This window comes from Mobula hypostoma, chromosome 9 (assembly GCF_963921235.1).
Source record: "Mobula hypostoma chromosome 9, sMobHyp1.1, whole genome shotgun sequence".
NCBI classification, from domain to species: Eukaryota; Metazoa; Chordata; class Chondrichthyes; order Myliobatiformes; family Myliobatidae; genus Mobula; species Mobula hypostoma.
Window position 1 is genome coordinate 87,260,805 of NC_086105.1, and position 21,897 is coordinate 87,282,701.

Sequence of the window (21,897 nt, forward strand, 5' to 3'; positions counted from 1 at the left end):
TCCTTTTGTTCTTTTTCTTGTTTTAATAATGGTTTGGTTAAGTTAGCAATTATAAATATACTTCCTTTATAATTGCATGCAGTGTTATTTCTTACCAATGGGCAACTGCATTAGGCCAGTAGTTACATAGTTCGGTGTTTGGGTGGGCAAGACATCCCCAATTCGCAGATTAGGTGGGACCCATGTCATATTGACCCTAGACATACGGAGTTTGAGAAAGGTAGCTTTCTCACTGCTGAGTCCAGTGGCTGCTAGTAACAGGCTAACAAGCCACATTGCAAGGGGCACCCAGTAAAAAAGGGGTTTTGTTGGCAAATGTGATTATTGTAGTTGAGCAAAATGGTCATCATGGACTTTGTGATGTTCAATTATATGCCTTTAAGGTGTTTGCATTTCATTAACCTATTATTGATTTCCTGTCTCTATGCATGACAATTTGATCAAACATACAGCATGCACGGACAAAAAAAAACGCTTGCATCTCCGAGCATGTGAAGCTGAAGGTGTGCTGGCCTTCATCAACTGTGGGATTGAGTTCAAGAGCCGTGAGGTAATCTTACAGCTATACAAGACCTTAGTTAGATCCCACTTGGAGTAGTGTTCAGTTCTGGTCACCTCACTACAGGAAGGATGTGGATACTATAGACAGAGGGCAGAGGAGATTTACAAGAATGTTGCCTGGATTGGAGAGCATACCTTATGAGAATAGGTTGAGTGAACTTGGCCTTTTCTCCTTGGAGCAATGGAGGATGAGAGGTGACCTGATCAGGGGGTACAAGATGATGAGGGACATTGATCTTGTAGATAGCCAGAGGTTTTTTCCCCCGGGGATGAACATGAGAGGGCATAGTTTTAAGGTGCTTGGAAATAGGTACGGGGAGGGGGGGGAAGAGATGTCAGGGGCAAGTTTTTCCCCCACTCAGAGAGTGGCGAGTATGTGGAATGTACTACCAGCAAAGGCGGTGGAGGCGGATACAATAAGGTCTTTTAAGAGACTGTTAGATAGGTACGTAGAGCTTAGAAAATAGAGGGCTATGTGGTAGGGAAATTCTAGGCAACTTTTAGAGTAGGGTACATGGTCGACACAACATTGTGGCCGAAGGGGCTGTAATGTGCTGTAGATTTCTATATTTCTACTGCTTTCATCATCTTTTCATAGTTTAGAAAATGCTATTCCACCCTTCATGTGTCCAAACTGCAATGATAACCACTAGCCTTAATTTGCCCTTTGCTTAGTTCGTTAACGGCTTTGCAATGTAATGCAACCATCCACATTGCTTACAATACCACTCATCTTTCTATCATATATAAAAACTTGATTAGGTGGCTTTTCAGTGATAATAAATTATCCATAAAAAGTGACCAGGCTTGCCTGGAAAAGTGGTATTTTCTCCCAATCTTAGCAGCTGAACATTAGACTTTGAGTCTCCTAGCCTTGGTCATTTTCTTTTTAACCTATCAGTTTCTTTTAACTGTCCTTAAAAGTTAAATAATTTAAAAATTAACTTTAAGGTAAAACCCCAATGCATGATTGACTGATTTATCTTTCTGCAGAAATATTATAGCACAAAAAAAGGCCATTCACCCCACTGAAAAATGGTTACTGAATACTGGCCATACTCCATATATGAGTGATGTGTTAACAGAGGGCTTGGTAGTGGCCATTACAGAGACTTGGCTGGCACCAGGGCAGGAATGGATTCTCAATATTCCTGGATTTCAGTGCTTTAAAGGGGATGGGGGGGGGGCGGGGAGAGAAGGGGAGGAGGGGTGGCATTACTGGTCAGGGATACTATTACAGCTACAGAAAGGGTGGGTAATGTAGCAGGATCCTCTTTTGAGTCAGTATGGGTGGAAGTCAGGAACAGGAAGGGAGCAGTTACTCCATTGGGAGTATTCTATAGGCCCCCTGGTAGCAGCAGAGATACCGAGGAGCAGATTGGGAGGCAGATTTTGGAAAGGTGCAAAAATAACAGGGTTGTTTTCATGGGTGACTTTAACTTCCCTAATATTGATTGGCACCTGATTAGTTCCAAGTGTTTAGATGGGTCAGAGTTTGTTAAGTGTGTCCAGGACGGATTCCTGTCACAGTATGTTGACAGGCCGACTAGGGGGAATACCATACTAGATCTAGTATTAGTACTGTGTCCCACAAGGATCGGTTCTGGGACCTCTACTTTTCGTGATTTTTATTAGCGACCTGGATGTGGGGGTAGAAGGGTGGGTTGGCAAGTTTGCAGACGACACAAAGGTTGGTGGTGTTGTAGATAGTGTAGAGGGTTGCCGAAGATTGCAGAGAGACATTGATAGGATGCAGAAGTGGGCTGAGAAGTGGCAGATGAAGTTCAACCCAGAGAAGTGTGAGGTGGTACACTTTGGAAGGACAAACCCCAAGGCAGAGTACAAAGTAAATGGCAGGATACTTGGTAGTGTGGAGGAGCAGAAGGATCTGGGGGTACATGTCCACACATCCCTGAAAGTTGCCTCACAGGTAGATAGGGTAGTTAAGAAAGCTTATGGGGTGTTAGCTTTCATAAGTCGAGAGACAGAGTTTAAGAGTCGCGGGGTAATGATGCAGCTCTATAAAACTCTGGTTCGGCCACACTTGAAGTACTGTGTCCAATTCTGGTCGCCTCACTATAGGAAGGATGTGGAAGCATTGGAAAGGGTACAGAGGAGATTTACCAGGATGCTGCCTGGTTTAGAGAGTATGGATTATGATCAGAGATTGAGGGAGCTGGGGCTTTACTCTTTGGAGAGAAGGAGGATGAGAGGCGACATGATAGAGGTATACAAGATATTAAGAGGAATAGATAGAGTGGATAGCCAGCGCCTCTTCCCCAGGGCACCACTGCTCAATACAAGAGGACATGGCTTTAAGGTAAGGTGTGGGAAGTTCAAGGGGGATATTAGAGGAAGGTTTTTTTTTAAACTCAGAGTGGTTGGTGCGTGGAATGCACTGCCTGAGTCAGTGGTGGAGGGAGATACACTAGTGAAGTTTTAAGAGACTACTAGACAGGTATATGGAGGAATTTAAGGTGGAGGGTGATATGGGAGGCAGGGTTTGAGGGTCAGCACAACATTGTGGGCTGAAGGGCCTGTACTGTGCTGTACTATTCTATGAAAGTATTAATTCTGGATTAAGACATGGATCAACTGATTATTCTGCTCTACGAAAGTGCTAACAAAGGTTTAGCCAAAAAAAAACTTTTAATGAGTGGCATTGTAAAAAGACTGCTATTACCCAGAAAACGACTTCATCACAACTTGCTTAAGCAGAGGTCAAAAAGTTACATCAATTACAAAGATCATCTCCTTTCAACACAAGCCTGGCACTTATCTCTTTAGCAATACAGCGTGGATTGAGCTGTGCCACCCCAGCAACCCCTGACAACCCCAATTCAACCCTAGCGTAATAATGGGACAATTTATAATGATAATGTGGTACTTTGGACTCTGGAAGGAAACCAGAGCACTCAGGAAAAACTCCTTAGATGATGCCAGAATTGAACTCCGATGCCCCTGGCTGTGGTAGCGTTGCACTAACTGCTATGCTACCGTAGTGCCATATCTCCTTGTCCATCAGGGCTCTTCTTGTCAGTCTTCTGTTTTCTACCTGCATAAATGACAGCTCATCCTAAATTCATAACTAAATACTTCCTTCCTCAAATGATCCGCATTAATTCAAATTATATTGGATCATTTTAAACTTAGCAGTGTGCCTCAATAAGTCAAATGTTCTTTCTTCTTTATCTTTCACAAGTTTGATTATCCAAACCAGATAAGGAATACATCAGTGCAAGAGTTTTCTGCCCAAAATATTAGGTATCCCAGGACGTTGTGCACATTTCCTTAAAACATCCTTAAAATTAAACCGCAAAACGAACCGAAATAGAAACCTCTGCTGTGCCACATACCTTGCAACTTCCATGCTTTTCTTTGTTCTTCTTTGGCAATTTGTTCCATGTCTTTGTCATATATATAATCTTGACACATAAAACAATATATACCTCCATACAAGAGGTCTATGGCTGAAGGAGAGAAAAAGGTAAATAAATGTTAAGGAGTTTACAGTTATTATCTTTTGATAATTAAAGCCCAACTTGAAGTACAGGATTTGAAATAAAATTACAAACAAGTATGGAAAACATAAATCACCCCTAGCTATCCCTTGCGTCTTTCAAGTATCATGTAAGTATATTTCTTCCTGGTAAGTATATTCATTGCATCATAACACCAAGCTAATCTTGAAATTATTAACACCGAGATTACACAAAACTCAAAAATGCATAACATCACACAGAAATACTACTGGTATGATTAAATGATCTCCATGGGGAAAGAACCTCCAAAATGCGATAATCCTGAATTACAATCATCACCATAAAGTCAAGCCCAGTGAGGTAGTCAGAGCATTTTCATGTCTACCAAACGGGAAAAAATGCCACAGCAAGGATCCACTTCAATATCTTTCTCTCAGTGGTCAAGAGATCACCACTACTAAGTTTAATGCATGACCTATTTCAATCTCAAAAAAGCTTTCAAAACAGATGAACTAAATTACAGACAATGTTTCAAATCTGATCATGTCTGCAGTGCAACACCATACAAACCTGTAAGACGACACCAGAGAGTAGCGACATTTTGCATGCAGCTCTGAAGGGAATCAAATATTCCCATTTAGGACTACAACAGTTGAAATATACAGTCACAGCCATAGGTACAGTAAGCAACATTGTTTTACAACATTTAAAAACTCCATTGATCCTCAAAAATCAGCAGACTCCAGACTGTCAGCCACCCAGGGATTGAGTGCAGTTTCCCTTTCTGAAAATGCAGATGATGTGCTGGCCTGCAAGTAAAACTGAAATGCAAGGCTCTGAGGCCCCAATCCCTACCATCCTCCTAGCTAATGTACAGTCTTGAAAATAAAATTCAAGATCTCAGAGCAAGAATGCAGTACCAGGAGGGATATTAGAGACTATTATGTACTTTGCTTCACAGAAACATGGCTCCACCACAGCATTCTGGACAAAGAACTTCAGCTTGAGGGTGTCACTTTCCACTGCATGGACTGGACAGCAGTGTCAGATAAAAGCAGAAGTCATGGCATTTTCTTCACGTTTAACTCATTACGGTATGCATACGTCTCAGTCCAGCTCTGCCAACCTGGAACATCTAATGGTTACATTTCACCTGTTTTATCTGCTGAGGAAGTTTTCTGCCATCATTGTGGTTTAAGTTTAATTGTTATTCAACCATACATGAATACCCATGGATACAGCCAAATGAAGCACTGTTATTCCAATGCCAGATGCAAAACAAAGTGCCAACAGTCACACACAGCAGAATATACATGTAGTGCATAAGACAGCAGTAAAATACAGTCACACAAAATAATATGCAAGTCCCTGAGTCCATGGAATGTTGCAGCAGTTTTCAATTGAACTGGGGGGCACTCCAACTCCAGTGTGAACACTGTGCCACACCGCCTCCAGTACCCGACTCTGATGCTCCCCATGGGCAGCTGCAAACAGGTAGCACACGGCTTGAGGCCCAATCCTCACTACGACCAAGGCCATGCATCTCCTCCACCCATACACCGATCAACTAGACCATATTCAGGGATTTATCTTCAAATCTGAATGAATATGCCACAGTTGTTACCGACTACATCAGGACCTATGCGGATGAGGTGTGTGCCTTTGAGAACATGCAGGACATAACCAAACCAGAAGCCGTGGGTGAACCATAAGATTAGCAGTCTGGTGAGGGCAAGATCTGTGGTTTTCAAGATTAGTGATCCAGAACTCTACAAGTCGTCCAGATTCAACCTACAGAAAGCTACTGTAAGAACAGAAAAACAATTCTACATGAAGTTTAGGCATCAGAGGCCTCAGAGTACCTGGTACAATGCTGAAAACTTAGAACGTTCAAGGACATCTTCAACTCTCACCACTGCAGCCAGAGACTCCCACCTGCTTCAAAGGGGCATCATATTGGAGCCCAAGAAAAGTAGGACGAGTTGCCTCAATGACTACCGCCCAGCTGCACTCACTTCTACTGTGATAAAGTGCTCTGAGAGGTTAGTCATTCTATAATTAACTCCTGCCCAAGGACCTGGATGATCAACATCCATTGTAAGTCTTTGTAAAGTATGGATTCCTTTCATATCTCATGTATTCACTTTCATCATTGAAGGCATTCTAAATTTCACCACCATCTCCACCAGCAGAGGTACCAGGAAAAACATAATCAAAGGCCAAACTTCAGCCATGCACAACGCCTACCAAGCAGTGTTTTACCTAACTTCTCGTATACCTTGAAAACAGAAAATGAATAGCCGGCATCTCAAGACCAGTCTACAGAATTTCCTCAATCCAGATGTTCTGATTATATTCCACTGGGCAGGCAACATTCATCTCCTGAAATAGCAAGGCACTTTGGCTGCATCATTTACCATATGTAAATTTGCTGTAGTACTCAACCAACCAAGGTTTTTCAGTAGTACTTCCCATGCTTTTCATTGCAAGGGGCAAGCCCTATAAGAGCAGGGAGTTTTAATGCAGCTTCCTGGGCTCTGGTAAAACACACAATGGGAATACTACATGCAGTTTTAGTCTCCATATTTGAGGATATGCTTATTAGATTTAATACACAGAAGCCTCACTAGATTGACGCGTGGGATTCAGGGATTTCCATATGAAGCAAGGTTGCGCCTACGTTGGAGTATGAAAGAATAAGGGGTTTGTTTAGCAGTTGGGGAAGTGAAGTGGGAAGAGGAATGATAAGTGGATACATAGCGAGTAGGGAGAAGCAGGATCTGAATCAAGGGGGATCTCGGGAAGAATTTGTACTCTTAAAGAATTGCAAAGCATTGTGACCAAGAAGAGTCATTGAATATATTCATGGCAGAGAACAATAGAAACTTAGATGTAGAAAAGTCAAAAGTAATGGAGACAAAGCAGGTATATTGATGTAGAGGCCAAGATTAGATCAGCCATGACCTCGAATAATAGCTGGGCAAATTCAAGTGAGTGACTGGCCAATTTCCACTTCTTAATGTAGGCTCCAAATACAAAACATCCATGACCAAGGTGGCCAATGACAGGGAAGGAAGTAAACACTAGTTCATTGAATGATGACACTAGGGAACCAATAATGACATATTGATGAGATCCAAATATCTTGCACATCTTCATGTGAGAAAATATTAGTGGCATCTAATAATAGAAAGTTAGGAGAGTGTCTTATGGAGTGGGGAAACAACATTAAAAACCACTGTAGGAAAATTAGAAGGTAAACAAAAGGGCTTAAAGACGAAGTTCCCCAAATAACTTTCATTGCTAGATTCCCAATAGGTGCCCTGCTATGGATAATGTTGGGTGGAACGAACTACCAGGGGAAAGCCACAGCAGTCAGGTCTCAGGCACCGAGTCTGGCTTGGTGGCCAAGGAGGAAGGGGGAAGTAAGACAGAAGGGAAGGGGAAGTGGGACAGTGAGCGAAGATTCATTGGTTAGGAGAACAGACAGGAGATCTGGCAGAATAGTATGAGACTCCCAAATGGCATGTTCCCTTCATGGGACCAGGATCAGATGTCCTGAATCGAGTCCACAGTATTCTTGAGAGGGAGGTGAGCAGCTACAAGTTTTGATACACATTGGTACCAATGACATGTATAGGAAAAGGGATGAGGTCCTAAAGAGTGAGTATAGGGAGTTTGGGGGGGGGGGGGGAGAGAGAGAGAACATTACCAGAATGCTTGAGAACTCAAACTTCTGGTAATGCCCCCTCCCCCTTCACCATTCCCCTCTTTTACCTTCTCATTATCTGGGGCTACGTCCACACTAGTCTGGATAAATCCTTAACCAAAGCTTTTTCTCTTCGTTTTGACCCTCTGTCCACACTGAGATGGCGTTTTCCTCCCCCGAAAACGGAAATTTTCTAAAACACCCTCCAGGGTGTGTAAATTTGAAAACGCCGATTGTGCAGAGCAGTGTGGATGGGGTAAATGGATATTTTTTTAAAACGCTGCCATGACGTGCCGGAACAGATAGTGGTGGCAGCATGGCATTTCATTGTTTTCTTGAACGCAACCCCCCACACACAACCTAACAATTTCAGAACAGACAGAAACAAGACTGAAGCCAGAAGAGTTAGAAATGTACTCACCAAATACTTTGACCCATAGCTTACTGAATAAATAAGTATACAAACTTTGCCCTGTTTTCTGTCCTTGCTTGTATGAAGGTGATTTACCTATTTATGCAAGTACTTCTCTGACAATAGATGTGTAACAGCCTAATGTAACATTGTATGGAAATACAAGATAACACTGATGCAGACATGTTTTATACATTTAAAAAGGTGCTTTATTAATGCAACAGACTTAGTCAATTTTTCAGTCTTCGTCGTCAGCTGAGTTATACTGCCCGTGAACTCCCTGTCAGTTGCTTCCATTCGCTCCAGTATTTGTTGTTTTTTAGTTTTAAGTCCTCTTGCGCAAGAGCCAACAGCAATTCCTTTTAAATTTTTCTAGTCTGTAACTTGACAAATGCGCACCAAGTATACAGTTTCCTCCTTGTTTTCTTTCTGTGTCCTGCGTCTGCCCAGTAGGAGATTTGTCCAAATATCCGTTCTAATGTGAACGGAGTTATTTTGAAAAACGTCTGCTGTGGACACCCATTGTTTTTACACAAAACCGGCATTTTCAAAATTATCCGGTCTAGTGTGGACGTAGCCTGAATATCACCTCTCTGGTGCTCCTCCCCCTTTTCTTCCTTCCATGGCCTTCTTCAGCCCTGCATCTCTTTTACCAATCAACTTCCTAACTCTTTACTTTACCCCTACTTCCTCTCCCAGTTTCACATATCACCTTGTGGGTCTTCCTCCCTTCCCCCAACTTTCCTATTCTGACTCATTTTTTCCCAGTCCTGATGAAAGGCCTCAGCCCAAAATGTTAACTCTACTTTTTTTCCAACGATCCTGCTTGGTCCACTGAGTTCCTCCAGCATGCGTTTTGCTTGGATTTCCAGCATCTGCAGATTTTTTCTTGTTTGTGAAAAAAAATAACAGGGTTGCTACTATAGGTGACTTCAACTTGAGTACATGTATCATCAGACTGGAGGACAGCTTTTATCCCATTAACAGAAGACTCTTGATCAGACCTATAATAGAGCTGTGCACTAACTCATCATGGCTTTTGCACTTTACACTGCACTTACTATGGAAATGTAGTACTATACTCTGCATTGTTGCTTTATTTTTATACAACATTGATGTATTTGTGTATGGAATCATCTATCTGGATGATAAGCAAACAAAAGTTCTTGGTACAGTAACAACCCAATCTACAATCTCCTCAAAATATGATTGTCAAGGATATATCAACTGCATTTCAATAACCTTGTCTTAAGTAAATGCAGCTTTAAGACTCAATGCAGTTTATATAAAGGACCGTCATCCATATGACTGGAATTCTGTACATCCTTAAAGATGTCCTCTTTCCATACCACACAGTCTGCCTGCAGCACTCTTATGTTGTCCACAGGATGCTGAACGTTTTGGATAGTACTTTTTACACTCAATCTCTGCCACTAAAAGAGCAAAAGGAAACACAAGCTTCCTCAGTTTCCTCTCCATTATTGCTGCCATTGCAAAATTTGACCACCTACAAATTGGAAAGGCTTCAATGCACAGTTTAGTGAGGGAAGGCACAAGAAAAGTTGAATAAACTCAAAACAAATTAATCAAGAATGAAGATGGAAAGTTCTGACTACACTTGCTGAATGCTAAAAACAGCACACCAAATAAAGAATGATTACTCAGTTTAATTGGTTAAAGAAGAAAAGTTGACCAAGTTATGAACAACCTTTTGCACTTCAATGGACAATTTTCAATGTTTTCCTGTTCACAGAAAAGTGATATTGTGCTATCATCATCAAATCAGTCTTGCTGCTCACTGAATGCTGTAGCTTGGCATTTGGAGTACTCAATCTCTTTCAAAATTTCCCTCAATTTTGTTTTCTGGCATTTTGTGCCACGCTTGACTGAATTGTTTTCTGGGAAAGATCTTTAGAACACAATAAAGGACTGAATGCATCCTTGATTTGAATTTGCTGCTGTTTTAGAATGAATTAACTTGCTGCAATGTCCTTGTCATGCTGAATAACACACATCTTTTGTATCTAACCTGAATGGAGTCTGTTAGATGACTTGTTTAGAATGGGAGAGCATCCATGTTATTTAGAGCAAGCAGGATTTGCATTCCAAGCCACATCAAACTGAATAATAATACAACATTCAGATAAACTGCACCTTTCTGCTATCATGATTAACAGTTATGTCCATATATACTGTTTGGGCTTCAAATATCATCAATTATTTATTGAACTTATGGGATTCTTTAAACAAAACCGTACACTTCTGGTCTTTGAGTTTCTTGGGTTTCATTATCATTAGTCATTGTGGGAGCGTAGTGATGATAAAATGCTTCCAGTCTAAGTGGAAGTGATTCATCAGCCAATCATTAATGTCTGTGTTTAAATCTATCTACCAGATATTATAGAAAATGAATGGCAAAGATACATGCTAGCTGCATTGTTTATTTGAACTTCATACTCAATGCTCATAAGGTGGAATGCCATAACAGCGCTAAAGTATTGTTCATCGATCTTATTTTTAAAAATAATTGCTTGCTAAAGACGTGTTGTGACATTTGGTAGGTGATAGAAGTTATTCTATTGGCTTAAATTTAAGGTGATTTGTCCCATTTTGTTTCTGAAGTTTTTAATTCCCATTACTGCAGGTGTGTTACTTCCTTAAACTTGGATGTTTCTCCATCTTCTAATCCTGTTTGCCTGAGACAACAGCTAAAGATCTTCTCTTCTGAACCAGTTTATTGCAAATGTGGAAATCTGAAATAAAACAGAAAATGCTGGATATATTCAGCAGGTCATTCAGCATCTGTGGAGTGAGCAACCACATTAATGTTGCAGGCTTATGATCTTTCATCAGAACTGTACGCTTGTTGCCAACTGGAAAGGCTGGTTAACTGAAATTGCTATGCTTTGTTGCCACGTGCATGAAGTCAAACACCAAGGCAAGAGTAGATAGAGATTTAACAGGAAACTGGAGTCTCCAGGGCACCCTTCTGGATTGATCAAAAACCTCCTGAAAAATGATCTTCCCATCTGTTACTGGTTTCTTTGTTGGAGATAACATTGTAAGCACAGAATGTGATACTTAATAATTTTTTGTTTACTTGCACCGTTCAACAATTACAAAACTCTGAATCTTATACATCTTTCTTTTGCATTTTTGCTGCTCTGTTTTCATTCACTCCGCTCCCCCCCGCCCCCCTTTGCACATCCTCTATACAGATCAGCTTTGATTAACACTTCTTCACTGCCCTCTGGGCTGGTATCAATACCAGTTGCAGCATTCAGGCATTCCCTTTGATCCCTCGGCTCCTTCCCACATTTCCAGCAATGTTTGGTTTCCAACATTCCTAGTTCTGATGAAAGGTCATCACACTGCAAAATTAACTATTTCTCATTTCACAGAAACAGGCAGATCTGAGTGTATTTTTATTTCAAGTTCTAGCATCTATAGTTTTTATTTGTTTTGTGCTACATTTAAATCAAGACCCTAGATTTATTGCTAGATTTATTTACCTTTTATGCTATAATCCCTTTCAAATATTAATTTTAATAAAAGCAGATTAGTTACATTTAGTTTTATTTTCAAAAAAGCAAGTTGCCCATTTTCATACAACACACACAAAATGCTGGTGGAACGCAGCAGGCCAGGCAGCATCTATAGGAAGAAGTAGTCGACGTTTCAGGCCGAGACCCTTCGTCAGGACTAACTGAAAGAAGAGATCGTAAGAGATGTGAAAGTGGGAGGGGGAGATCCGAAATGATAGGAGAAAACAGGAGGGGGAGGGAAGAAGCTAAGAGCTGGAATATCTTGCTACATGTTAGAATTGTTTTAATTATATCACCTTTTGATTGGATTCTGTTATCTAAGGAATTTTCTGTTAGAAGAGTACAGCACTGGAACAGACTATTCAGCCCACAATGTTAACATGGTTATCTTGTGTATTAAGGTGATAGTTTTCAAAGGCTCCTCACTTAGTTTCAAATACTTAAAACTTTAAATAAACAATGAAGAATCAATGATTCAAAAGTTTCTTGCTCATTCCTGAACTGTTGAAAGAACCCAAGAATCAAAAATAAACAAGATCCGACACTTAAGAATGGTTTCTACTAGATAATATTTGTCAGATTAACTGACAGCAGGAAATGTGGCTTCCACTGCTCTAATTCTGGTTTCCTTTATTTTGGACCCCCCCCCCGCCCCAAACTCTGACTCATCACTATTCTTCACTTCGTTCCATCTGCTATCCACACAACTACCTACCTGGGTTTCTCCTCCCTTGGCTCCCTATCTGGATCCAGCGACCACCTACCGGTCATTGTCTCCCCACCCCCCACCCCCTTATTTCTGTATGCTGGTTATCTTTCTTCTGTACTCAGTCCTCATGCAGAGTCAAAGCCTGAAATGTCAACCATCCTTTCACCTCCAGATTCGTTTGACCTCCATCCTTTCACCTCCAGAACTGTTTGACACACAGTTCTTCCAATGGCTTATATTTTGCTAACTGACTTGCACTTAGCTTTCCATCTTCTAGTCTTGAATAGCACATTAAAATCAAAATAAAACTATCTCATTTCTCAGATGAAGAAAGGGTTAGTATTGCACGTGTACTCCATGGAATTTAGAAGAACATGAAGTGAAGCACACAACATTCTTGCAGGGTAGGTGATTGAGTTTTTTGCATGACCATTGTCGTGTGCGCCATTTCAATACAAATCACTTTGTTAATCTATTGGGAGCTTTCTGGCATTTAGTGAACTTCTGAACATCACAATGAACATATCCACAATCTCTGCACAGTTTTTGAACAGTGCAGCACAGCATAATTCATGATTTTGTGCCAACCAACACCCAGTGGACACTAGTAGGTACACTTGTACATGTACATTAATGCAAATATCTATTCAGCCAATCATGTGGCAGCACTCAATATATAAAAACATACAGGCACGGTCAAGAGGTTCAGTTGTTCAGACCAAACATCCGAATTGGGAAGAAATGTGATGTAAGTGACTTTGACCGTGAAACGATTGTTGGCGCTAGATGGGATGGTTTGAGCCTCTCAGAAACTGAGGATATTGTGGGATTTTAACAGTCTCGAGTTTACTGAGAATAGCGCAAGAAACAAAAAACATCCAGTGAGCTGCAGTTTTGTGGGTGAAAACACCTTGTGGGGTCAGAGGAGAATGGCCAGACTAGTTCAAACTGACAGGAAGGTGGCAGTAACTCACATAACCACGCAGTATAAGTTTTGTGCAGAACAGCATTGCTTAATTAATTGCTTAAGTGGATGGTACCCGACTACAGTATCATTTTAACCCTCAGCTCCTATGAAGCCTCCATTTCCTATATATCCATGTGCCTATCTGAGGTGTCTCTCAGGTACCCACCATCGTGTTTTTAAAAAAAAGCTCTACACCTTCCTCCACTTAGTTTAAACAGATGTCCTCTGGTATTAGTAAAGCACCTGAGCACCATCTCTACAGATTCTACATCCTTCCTGGAATGAGGCAATCAGAACTGAATACTCGGTGTGGTCTAACCAGTTTCAACATTACCTCGCAGCTCTTGAACTCACTCATCCTATTAATCAAAGTCAGCACATTATATGCCTCCTTAACCACCTTACCAACTTATGTGATAACTTTGAGGGATCTGTGGATTTGTACACCAAGGTCCTTCTTCCCCAACATTGCTAAGAATCCTGCCATTAACTTGTACTCCACCTTCATGTTCAACCTTCCAAAGTGTATCACATCACACTTCTCCATAATGAATTCCATCTGCCACTTCTCAGCCCAACTCTGCATTCTATCAGTCGCATTATAACCAACGACAACCATCTGCACTAACTCAACACTTCCAATCTTTGTGTTATCTGAATTAAACAGAAGAGATTCTGCAAATGCTGGAGATCTTGAGTAAACCACACAAAATTCTGGAGCATGTTAAGCAGCATCTAGGGAAACGAACGGGGCAGAAGCCAGAATAAGGAGGCAGGAGGGGAAGTAGTAAAGCTGGCAAGTTTTTATTTTATTTAGAGACAGTATGGAACAGGCTCTTCTAACCCAGTGTGCCAAATCACCCATTTAACCCCAGCCTAATCACAGGACAATTAGCCAAATAGTCATAGTCAAACTTTATTAATCCCGGGGGAAACTGGTTTTCGTTACAGTTGCACCATAAATAATAAATAGTAATAAAACCATAAATAGTTAAATAGTAATATGTAAATTATGCCAGGAAATAAGTCCAGGACCAGCCTATTGGCTCAGGGTGTCTGACCCTCCAAGGGAGGAGTTGTAAAGTTTGATGGCCACAGACAGGAATGACTTCCTATGACGCTCTGTGCTGCATCTCGGTGGAATGAATCTCTGGCTGAATGTACTCCTGTGAACAACTAGTACACCATGTAGTGAATGGAAGACATTGTCCAAGATGGCATACAACTTGGACAGCATCCTCTTTTCAGACACCACCGTCTGAGAGTCCAGTTCTATCCCCACAACATCACTGGCCTTACAAATGAGTTTGTTGATTCTGTTGGTGTCTGCTACCCTCTGCCTGCTGCCACAGCACACAACAGCAAACATGATAGCACTGGCTACCACAGACTCATAGAACATCCTCAGCATCGTCCGGTAGATGTTAAAGGACCTCAGTCTCCTCAGGAAATAGAGACAGCTCTGACCCTTCTTGTAGACAGCCTCAGGGTTCTTTGACCAGTCCAGTTTATTGTCAATTCATATCCCCAGGTATCTGTAATCCTCCACCATGTCCACACTGACCCCCTGGATGGAAACTGGGGTCACCGGTACCTTAGCTCTTCTCAGGTCTACCACCAGCTCCTTAGCCTTTTTCCACATTAAGCTGCAGATAATTCTGCTCACACCATGTGACAAAGTTTCCTACCGTAGCCCTGTACTCAGCCTCATCTCCCTTGCTGATACATCCAACTATGGCAGAGTCATCAGAAAACTTCTGAAGATGACAAGACTCTGTGCAGTAGTTGAAGTCCGAGGTGTAGACGGTGAAGAGAAAGGGGGACAAGACAGTCCCCTGTGGAGCCCCAGTGCTGCTGATCACTCTGTCAGACACACAGTGTTGCAAGCACCCGTACTGTGGTCTGCCAGTCAGGTAATCAAGAATCCATGACACCAGGAAAGCATCCACCTGCATCGCTGTCAGCTTCTCCCCCAGCAGAGCAGGGTGGATGGTGTCAAATGCACTGGAGAAGTCAAAAAACATGACCCTCACAGTGCTCGCTGGCTTGTCCAGGTGGGCGTAGACACGGTTCAGCAGGTAGACTATGGCATCTTCAACTCCTAGTCGGGCAGCGTCCATTATTAAGGATCTCCAGCACCCAGGACATGCCCTTTTCTCACTGATACCATCAGGTAGGAGGTACAGAAGCCTGAAGGCACACACTCAGCAATTCAGGAACAGCTTCTTCCCTTCTGCCATCCGATTCCAAAATGGACATTGAACCCTTGGATATCACCACACCTTTTTAAAAAATATACAGCGTTTCTGATTTTTGCATGTTTTTAATTTAATATATGTATACTGTAATTGATTAATTTTAAATATTAACTTTTTTTTTCTCTGCTAGATTATGTATTGCATTGAACTGCTGCTACTGCTAGGCTAACAAATTTCATGACACATGCCGGTGATAATAAACCAGATTCTGATTCTAAGATACAACCTGTCAAGATACTTTCTATAGCACATCTGTAGACATTTGAGCGAACCCTCCTAGAAAAGCCAAATCGACTCAGACCTAAGCGTACATTTGCTGATTATACACGTGATCACTGCATAGTATGGAAGGACTAGAAGGTACTTAAGCTCTGGATGCCTACAAACAAGCAATTGACTATATCTATAGAAAATCTGTTGATGATGTCTGTTCAACCCATTCTCCACCACCTTCAACCAACCCAATGTCCCACAAATGATTTAACAGTCTAACTCAAAACCTTTGCAACCAAAGCAGCAGACTACTGCATCACAACTCCCATCTTGCCTTCAGGACTGAGCAATTGGAAGGAATAGCATTATGATTTGTACACGCAAGAAGGGGTTCTCACAATTAACTCCAAACTCCAAGTCTCGTGGCATTAGATTCCCTTGATCACTAGCTACCATTTTCATCAGTTCATCTTTGAGCAGCACTAAGTATGAGAAGCACCGGAACAGAATATCTTAAGTTGGGGACTTTGATACCATGATTGTATAGATCTACCAATGACAGAATTACTCAAGCACTGATTGACAATTGCTTGACTGAGACTCAGATTAGGAATGGGCAAACCAATGAAGAATTGACAACTTGATCTTGTCTTCACCAGTTTGTCAGTTCAAAATTCATCTATTCATGATGCCAATGATAGGAGTAATCAGTGCACAGTCCTTGTGAATATAAATTCCCATCTTGCTCTTTGGCAAGCAGCACAAGGCTGCAATGATCAGATCTAGTCCACCTAAACTGGCACCCACAAAAATGTACTGTTGGTCTCTCAGTCACTGCTTCAAATGTACTGATACTGTGAATAGCAAAATTATATCCCACCACACTCCGTAACCTCATGAACTGATATTTTTCACTGCCGTAATGATCAAAGTTCAAAGGTTCATTTATTATCAAAGCATACAACTCTGATTCTTCTTCTCCAGATAGCCACGAAATCAAAAAAGGCAACAATCAACACCCAAACCCCCTTCCCCCCACATGAAACACAACAATATCAGCCTCCAAATACCCCTCTCCCCGCACAGAAACAAAACATCAACCCCACTCCCCAAAACTCGCTCCCTTGCTCAAAAAAAAGGGCAAAACCACAGAATATAAAAAATACAAGTCTATAGTCTAATTCCATTTCCAAAACAGAAAACCTTGGTAACATCTTCTGAGCACAGCAGCAGGCCAGACAGGCTCCCCTCTTTGGCAGCAGAGTTATCCCACCAGCAATCAGAAAGCAGGTAGCTTATCCAAATGTCGATCATGGGAGCTTTGTACACAGGCTTGATCAGAGCAAGGGAATTAATGCTGAATTAAAAAGGTACCCAGTTGCATACCAGAAACAGTATCAAACACACTTGAAAACTTAGCAAAGATACATTAAACACTAAAAATTCAGAAGTTGCAACAGTAAACAGTCATAAATCAACAAATACGGCAAGGTCTCTAACAAGTTGTAAACAATGAATAATAAACAGCTAATTAAAGGCAGCACCAAGAACAATGGCAAGGCAAAGCATACTTCTTCCTCATCTTTGGCACTAGCATTTCCATCTCTCTTCAGCCAGAAAGTTTTTGGACAATCTTCACTTCTTCCCAAGGTCTTCATCATACAAGTTGGTCTTCAACCAAGCTGATTCATTCCACGTGATATCATGAACGATAATAGGCCAGCTGCCATACCAAAGACACCTACTGCCCAACCAGGAGGTAATTCTAAATAAGCTTTTCCAAAACTCAGCAGTGGGCAATTGTTATCAGCGTTTGCAAGCAACACTTATTTTCTCATGGATGTTCCCATTCCAATTTTACAATTGGCTGCACAATTCAGGGCGGCCTTGCTTCAAACAGGCACAAAGATCAGAATTCAGGCAACACAAATGTTATCTTTGACATCAAGGAGCCCCAAATGAAAGTCAGTAAGCTAAGAAAAAAAGCAGCGGCCTGAATCATACCCTGCACAAAGGGAGATGGTTGTAATTGTTGAAGGTCAAATTATTCCAGCCCTATCATGTCATTGTAGCTCTTTCAGCAGGTATTTTCAGTTGCTTTATTATTGATCTATCCCACAAATGGGAGATCACGATGGTGTAGCTAGTAGAGTTACCTCAACACCAATGACCCAGGTTCATTTCTGACCTTGGTTGGCATCACTGAAGAGCAGTTTGTAACCATGTGGGTTTCCTCCAGAGGCTTCATATCCCAAACCTGCACAAGTTGGTATGTTAATTGGCCACAGTAAACTGCTGCTAATGTGTAGGTGAGTGCAAGGATTTGAAAGGAATTAAAGAACGTGGGAAGAATAAAAAAGGAATTAATGAAATTTGAGTGTTTGGTAGTCATTACAGACTTGAAGGGCTGAAAGGTCCTTTCCATGCCGTTTCTGATTAAGTAGGATTGTTTACTGATTTTAATGTAAATCACAACTCCTCAGAAAATGAAGCAACCCATGTGATATTCGTACATGGGTGACAAAACCCAGAAAGCACTAGAAAATTACCACCTCCAAAGGGGACCCACCATTAATAGTCACATCACTACTTCCAACCATCAACACCTGGAGGCTCCATGGATGCAATTGGATCAGCTCTAAACATTGTGACCTCACAGAAACTGGATACCCTGCAGCATGAGGTCCATCCCCAGAACAGAAATGCTATCCACTACCTGCATATCACAAATCAGAAGTGAACAAATTGCCTGTAATTGCATGGCTAACTGCAGCCTAGGGCAGCTTGACACTGCTCAGAACAAAGCCTGCTTAATTGACATCCCATCCAGTGCAAAACATTACTCCACCACAAATGCACACCACCTACAAAAGTAAACTGTAATTACTCCACCAGGCTGCATCTCACAAAGTTATTATTTCTCCCAAGGCCAAAGTTCAAAGTAAAAATGATCAAAGCACATGCATGTCACCACATACAACCAAGATTTTCCTCTGCAGGCATACGTAGCAAATCAGTAACTAAACAGGATCGACATCCAACAAACTGTGCAACTGCAGATACAAATAAATAGCACTAAATAACAAGCATGAAACAAGAAGAGTCCTTAAATGAGTGTAGTCAGAATCAGAACCAAGTTTAATTATCATCAGCATGTGATGTGAAATTTGTTAACTTAGCATCAGCAGTTCAATGCAATACATAATCTAGAAGAGAAAAATAATAAATAAAATAAAAATAATAAACAAGTCAGTCAATTACAGTATACGTATATTGAACAGATTAAAAACGTGCAAGAAACAGAAACACTGCAAAAAAAAACTAAAAAAAAGTGAGGTAGTGTCCAAAGATTCAAATGTCCACTTGGGAATTGGATGGCAGAGAGGAAGAAGCTGCTTCTCAGTCGCTGACTGTATGCCTTCAGACTTCCGTATCTCCTACCTGATGATAACCTATCCCTCAACGTCAGCAAGACGAAGGAACTGGTTGTTGACTTCAGAAGGAGTAGCAGACCGCACAACCCAATCTACATCAGTGGTGCGCAAGTGGAACAGGTCAAAAGTTTTAAGTCCTCGGGGTCAATATCACAAATGACCTGACTTGGTCCAACCAAGCAGAGTCCACTGCCAAGAAGGCCAACCAGCACCTTTACTTCCTGAGAAAACTAAAGAAATTTGGCCTGTCCCCTAAAACGCTCACTAATTTTTATAGATGCACCGTAGAAAGCATTCTTCTAGGGTGCATCACAACCTGGTATGAAAGTTGTCCTGTCTAAGACCGAAAGAAGCTGCAGAAGATCGTGAACATGGCGCAGCACGTCACACAAACCAATCTTCAGACCTTGGACTCACTTTACACCGCACCCTGTCGGAGCAGTGCTGTCAGGATAATCAAGGACACGACCCACCAAGCCAACATACTTTTTGTCCCTCTTCCCTCTGGAAGGCGGCTCAGGAGCTTGTAGACTCATACGGTCAGATTTGGGAACAGCTTCTTTCCATCTGTGATAAGACTGCTGAATGGATCCTGACCCGGATCTGGGCCGTACCCTCCAAATATCTGGACCTGCCTCTCAGTTTTTTTGCACTACCTTACTTTCTATTTTTCTATTTTCTATTTCTGATTTATAATTTAAATTTTTAATATTTACTATCGATTTGTAATCCAGGGAGCGGGAAGCGCAGAATCAAATATCGCTGTGATGATTGTACGTGGTAGTATCAATTGTTCGGCGACAATAAAGTATAAAGTATAAAAAGTACAAAGTATAACAGTGAGAAAAGGGCATGCCCTTAATGGACGCTGCCTTTCTGAGACACTGCTTCCTAAAGATGTTCTGGGTACTTTGTAGGCTAATATCCAAGATGGAGCTGACTAGATTTACAACCCTCTGCAGATTCTTTCGATCCTGTGCAGTAGCACCCCGCCCCCATACCAGACAGTGATGCAGTCTGTCAGAATGCTCTCCACTGTACAACTATAGAAGTTTGAGTATTTGACATCCCAAATCTCTTCAAATTCCTAATGAAGTATAGCCACTGTCTTGCCTTCTTTATAACTACATCGATTATGTTAGGACCAGGTTAGATCCTCAGAGATCTTGACACCCAGGAACTTGAAACTGCTCACTCTCTTCACTTCTGATCTCTCTATGAGGATTGGTACATGTTCCTTCGTTTTACCCTTCCAGAAGGCCACAATCAGCTCTTTCGTCTTACTGACGTTGAGTGCCATGTTGTTGCTGCAGCACCATTCCATTAGTTGGCATATCTCACTCCTGTACGCCCTCTCGTCATCATCTGAGATTCTACCAACATTAGCTGTATCATCAGCAAACTTATAGATGGTATTTGAGCTATGCCTAACCACACAGTCATGGGAATATAGAGAGTAGAGCAGTGTGCTAAGCACACACCCCTGAGGTGCACCAGTGTTGATCATCAACAAGGAGGATATCACCAATCCGCACAGACTGTGGTCTTCCAGTTAAGTTAAGAAGAGATCCAATTGCAGAGGGAGGTGCAGAGGCCCAGGTTCCGCAACTTCTCAATCAGGATTGTGGGAATGATGGTACTAAATACTGAGCTATACAGGTTTCCCCCCGCCATCCGAAGGTAGAGCGCTCCTATGAAACGGTTCGTAAGCCGGGATGTTGTAAAGTGAAGAAGCAATTACCATTTATTAATATGGAAAAATTTGTGAGCATTCGCAGACCCAAAAAATGACCTACCAAATCATGCCAAATAACACATAAAACCTAAAATAACAGTAACATATAGTAAAAGCAGAAATGATATGATAAATACACAGCCTATATAAAGCACAAATGTTTGTAGAAATTCTCTTCTACAATCATCGCCGCACTGTCCACCATACCGAAAATCTCACGCAAGTGCTCTCGGCAGAAACACTCTCTCCAGTAACCTTTAAGCTATGAAGCTGCCAAATCATACCAAATAACACATAAAAATACACAGCCTATATAAAGTAGAAATAATGTATGTACAGTGTAGTATCACTTACGGGAATCGGGAAGACAGCGCCGAGCACACTGATGATGGTGTGTTAGGCTGAGTCGGAGGTTGGGGTGGTGTAGTGGTCCCCAACCTCTGGGCAGCGAACAGATACCAATCCACGGAGAATACAGCGGTGGCCGGGACGCACCCAGCACATCTTTAAGAAAAAAGCCGAAATAAACAAGCTAATTAATTAGGTGCCGCCTGGCACGTAAATGTTGGCCCAGATCAGAGGCGACGCAATCGGCAATCGCCTCTGATCTGGTCAAAGTTTACATGCCGGGCGGCAACTAATTAATTAGCTTGTTTATTTCAGCTTTTTTCTTAAAGATGTGCCGGGTACGTCCCGGCTACCGCTGCATTCTCCGCGGCAATGTAACGGTCCATGGCCTGGGGGTTGGAGTGGTGGGACACTGAGGTGTCATCTCATCGTCGTCTGTATCAATCAGGGCAGGCAGGTCATCTTCTTCTATCTCGAAACGCTTAATTATGTCTCGTTTTACGCTGTGCAACACCCTTATGAGC

General features: G+C 41.7%; 1 protein-coding gene across 5 annotated transcripts in view; it reads right to left on the bottom strand.

Annotated features, from left to right (window-relative positions):
* Positions 1-21,897, bottom strand: part of usp22 (ubiquitin specific peptidase 22) — a 221,793-nt gene that overhangs the window by 84,086 nt on the left and 115,810 nt on the right. For 3 of the 5 annotated variants that reach the window (XM_063058610.1, XM_063058609.1, XM_063058612.1), the window contains one exon: positions 3,918-4,031. In XM_063058610.1, the coding sequence (XP_062914680.1) occupies positions 3,918-4,031 (114 nt within the window). Of the gene's footprint in view, positions 1-3,917; positions 4,032-6,321; positions 7,636-10,193; positions 10,215-21,897 lie in introns of those variants that run through there. The other 2 variants (XM_063058614.1, XM_063058613.1) reach the window with 2 other exon arrangements.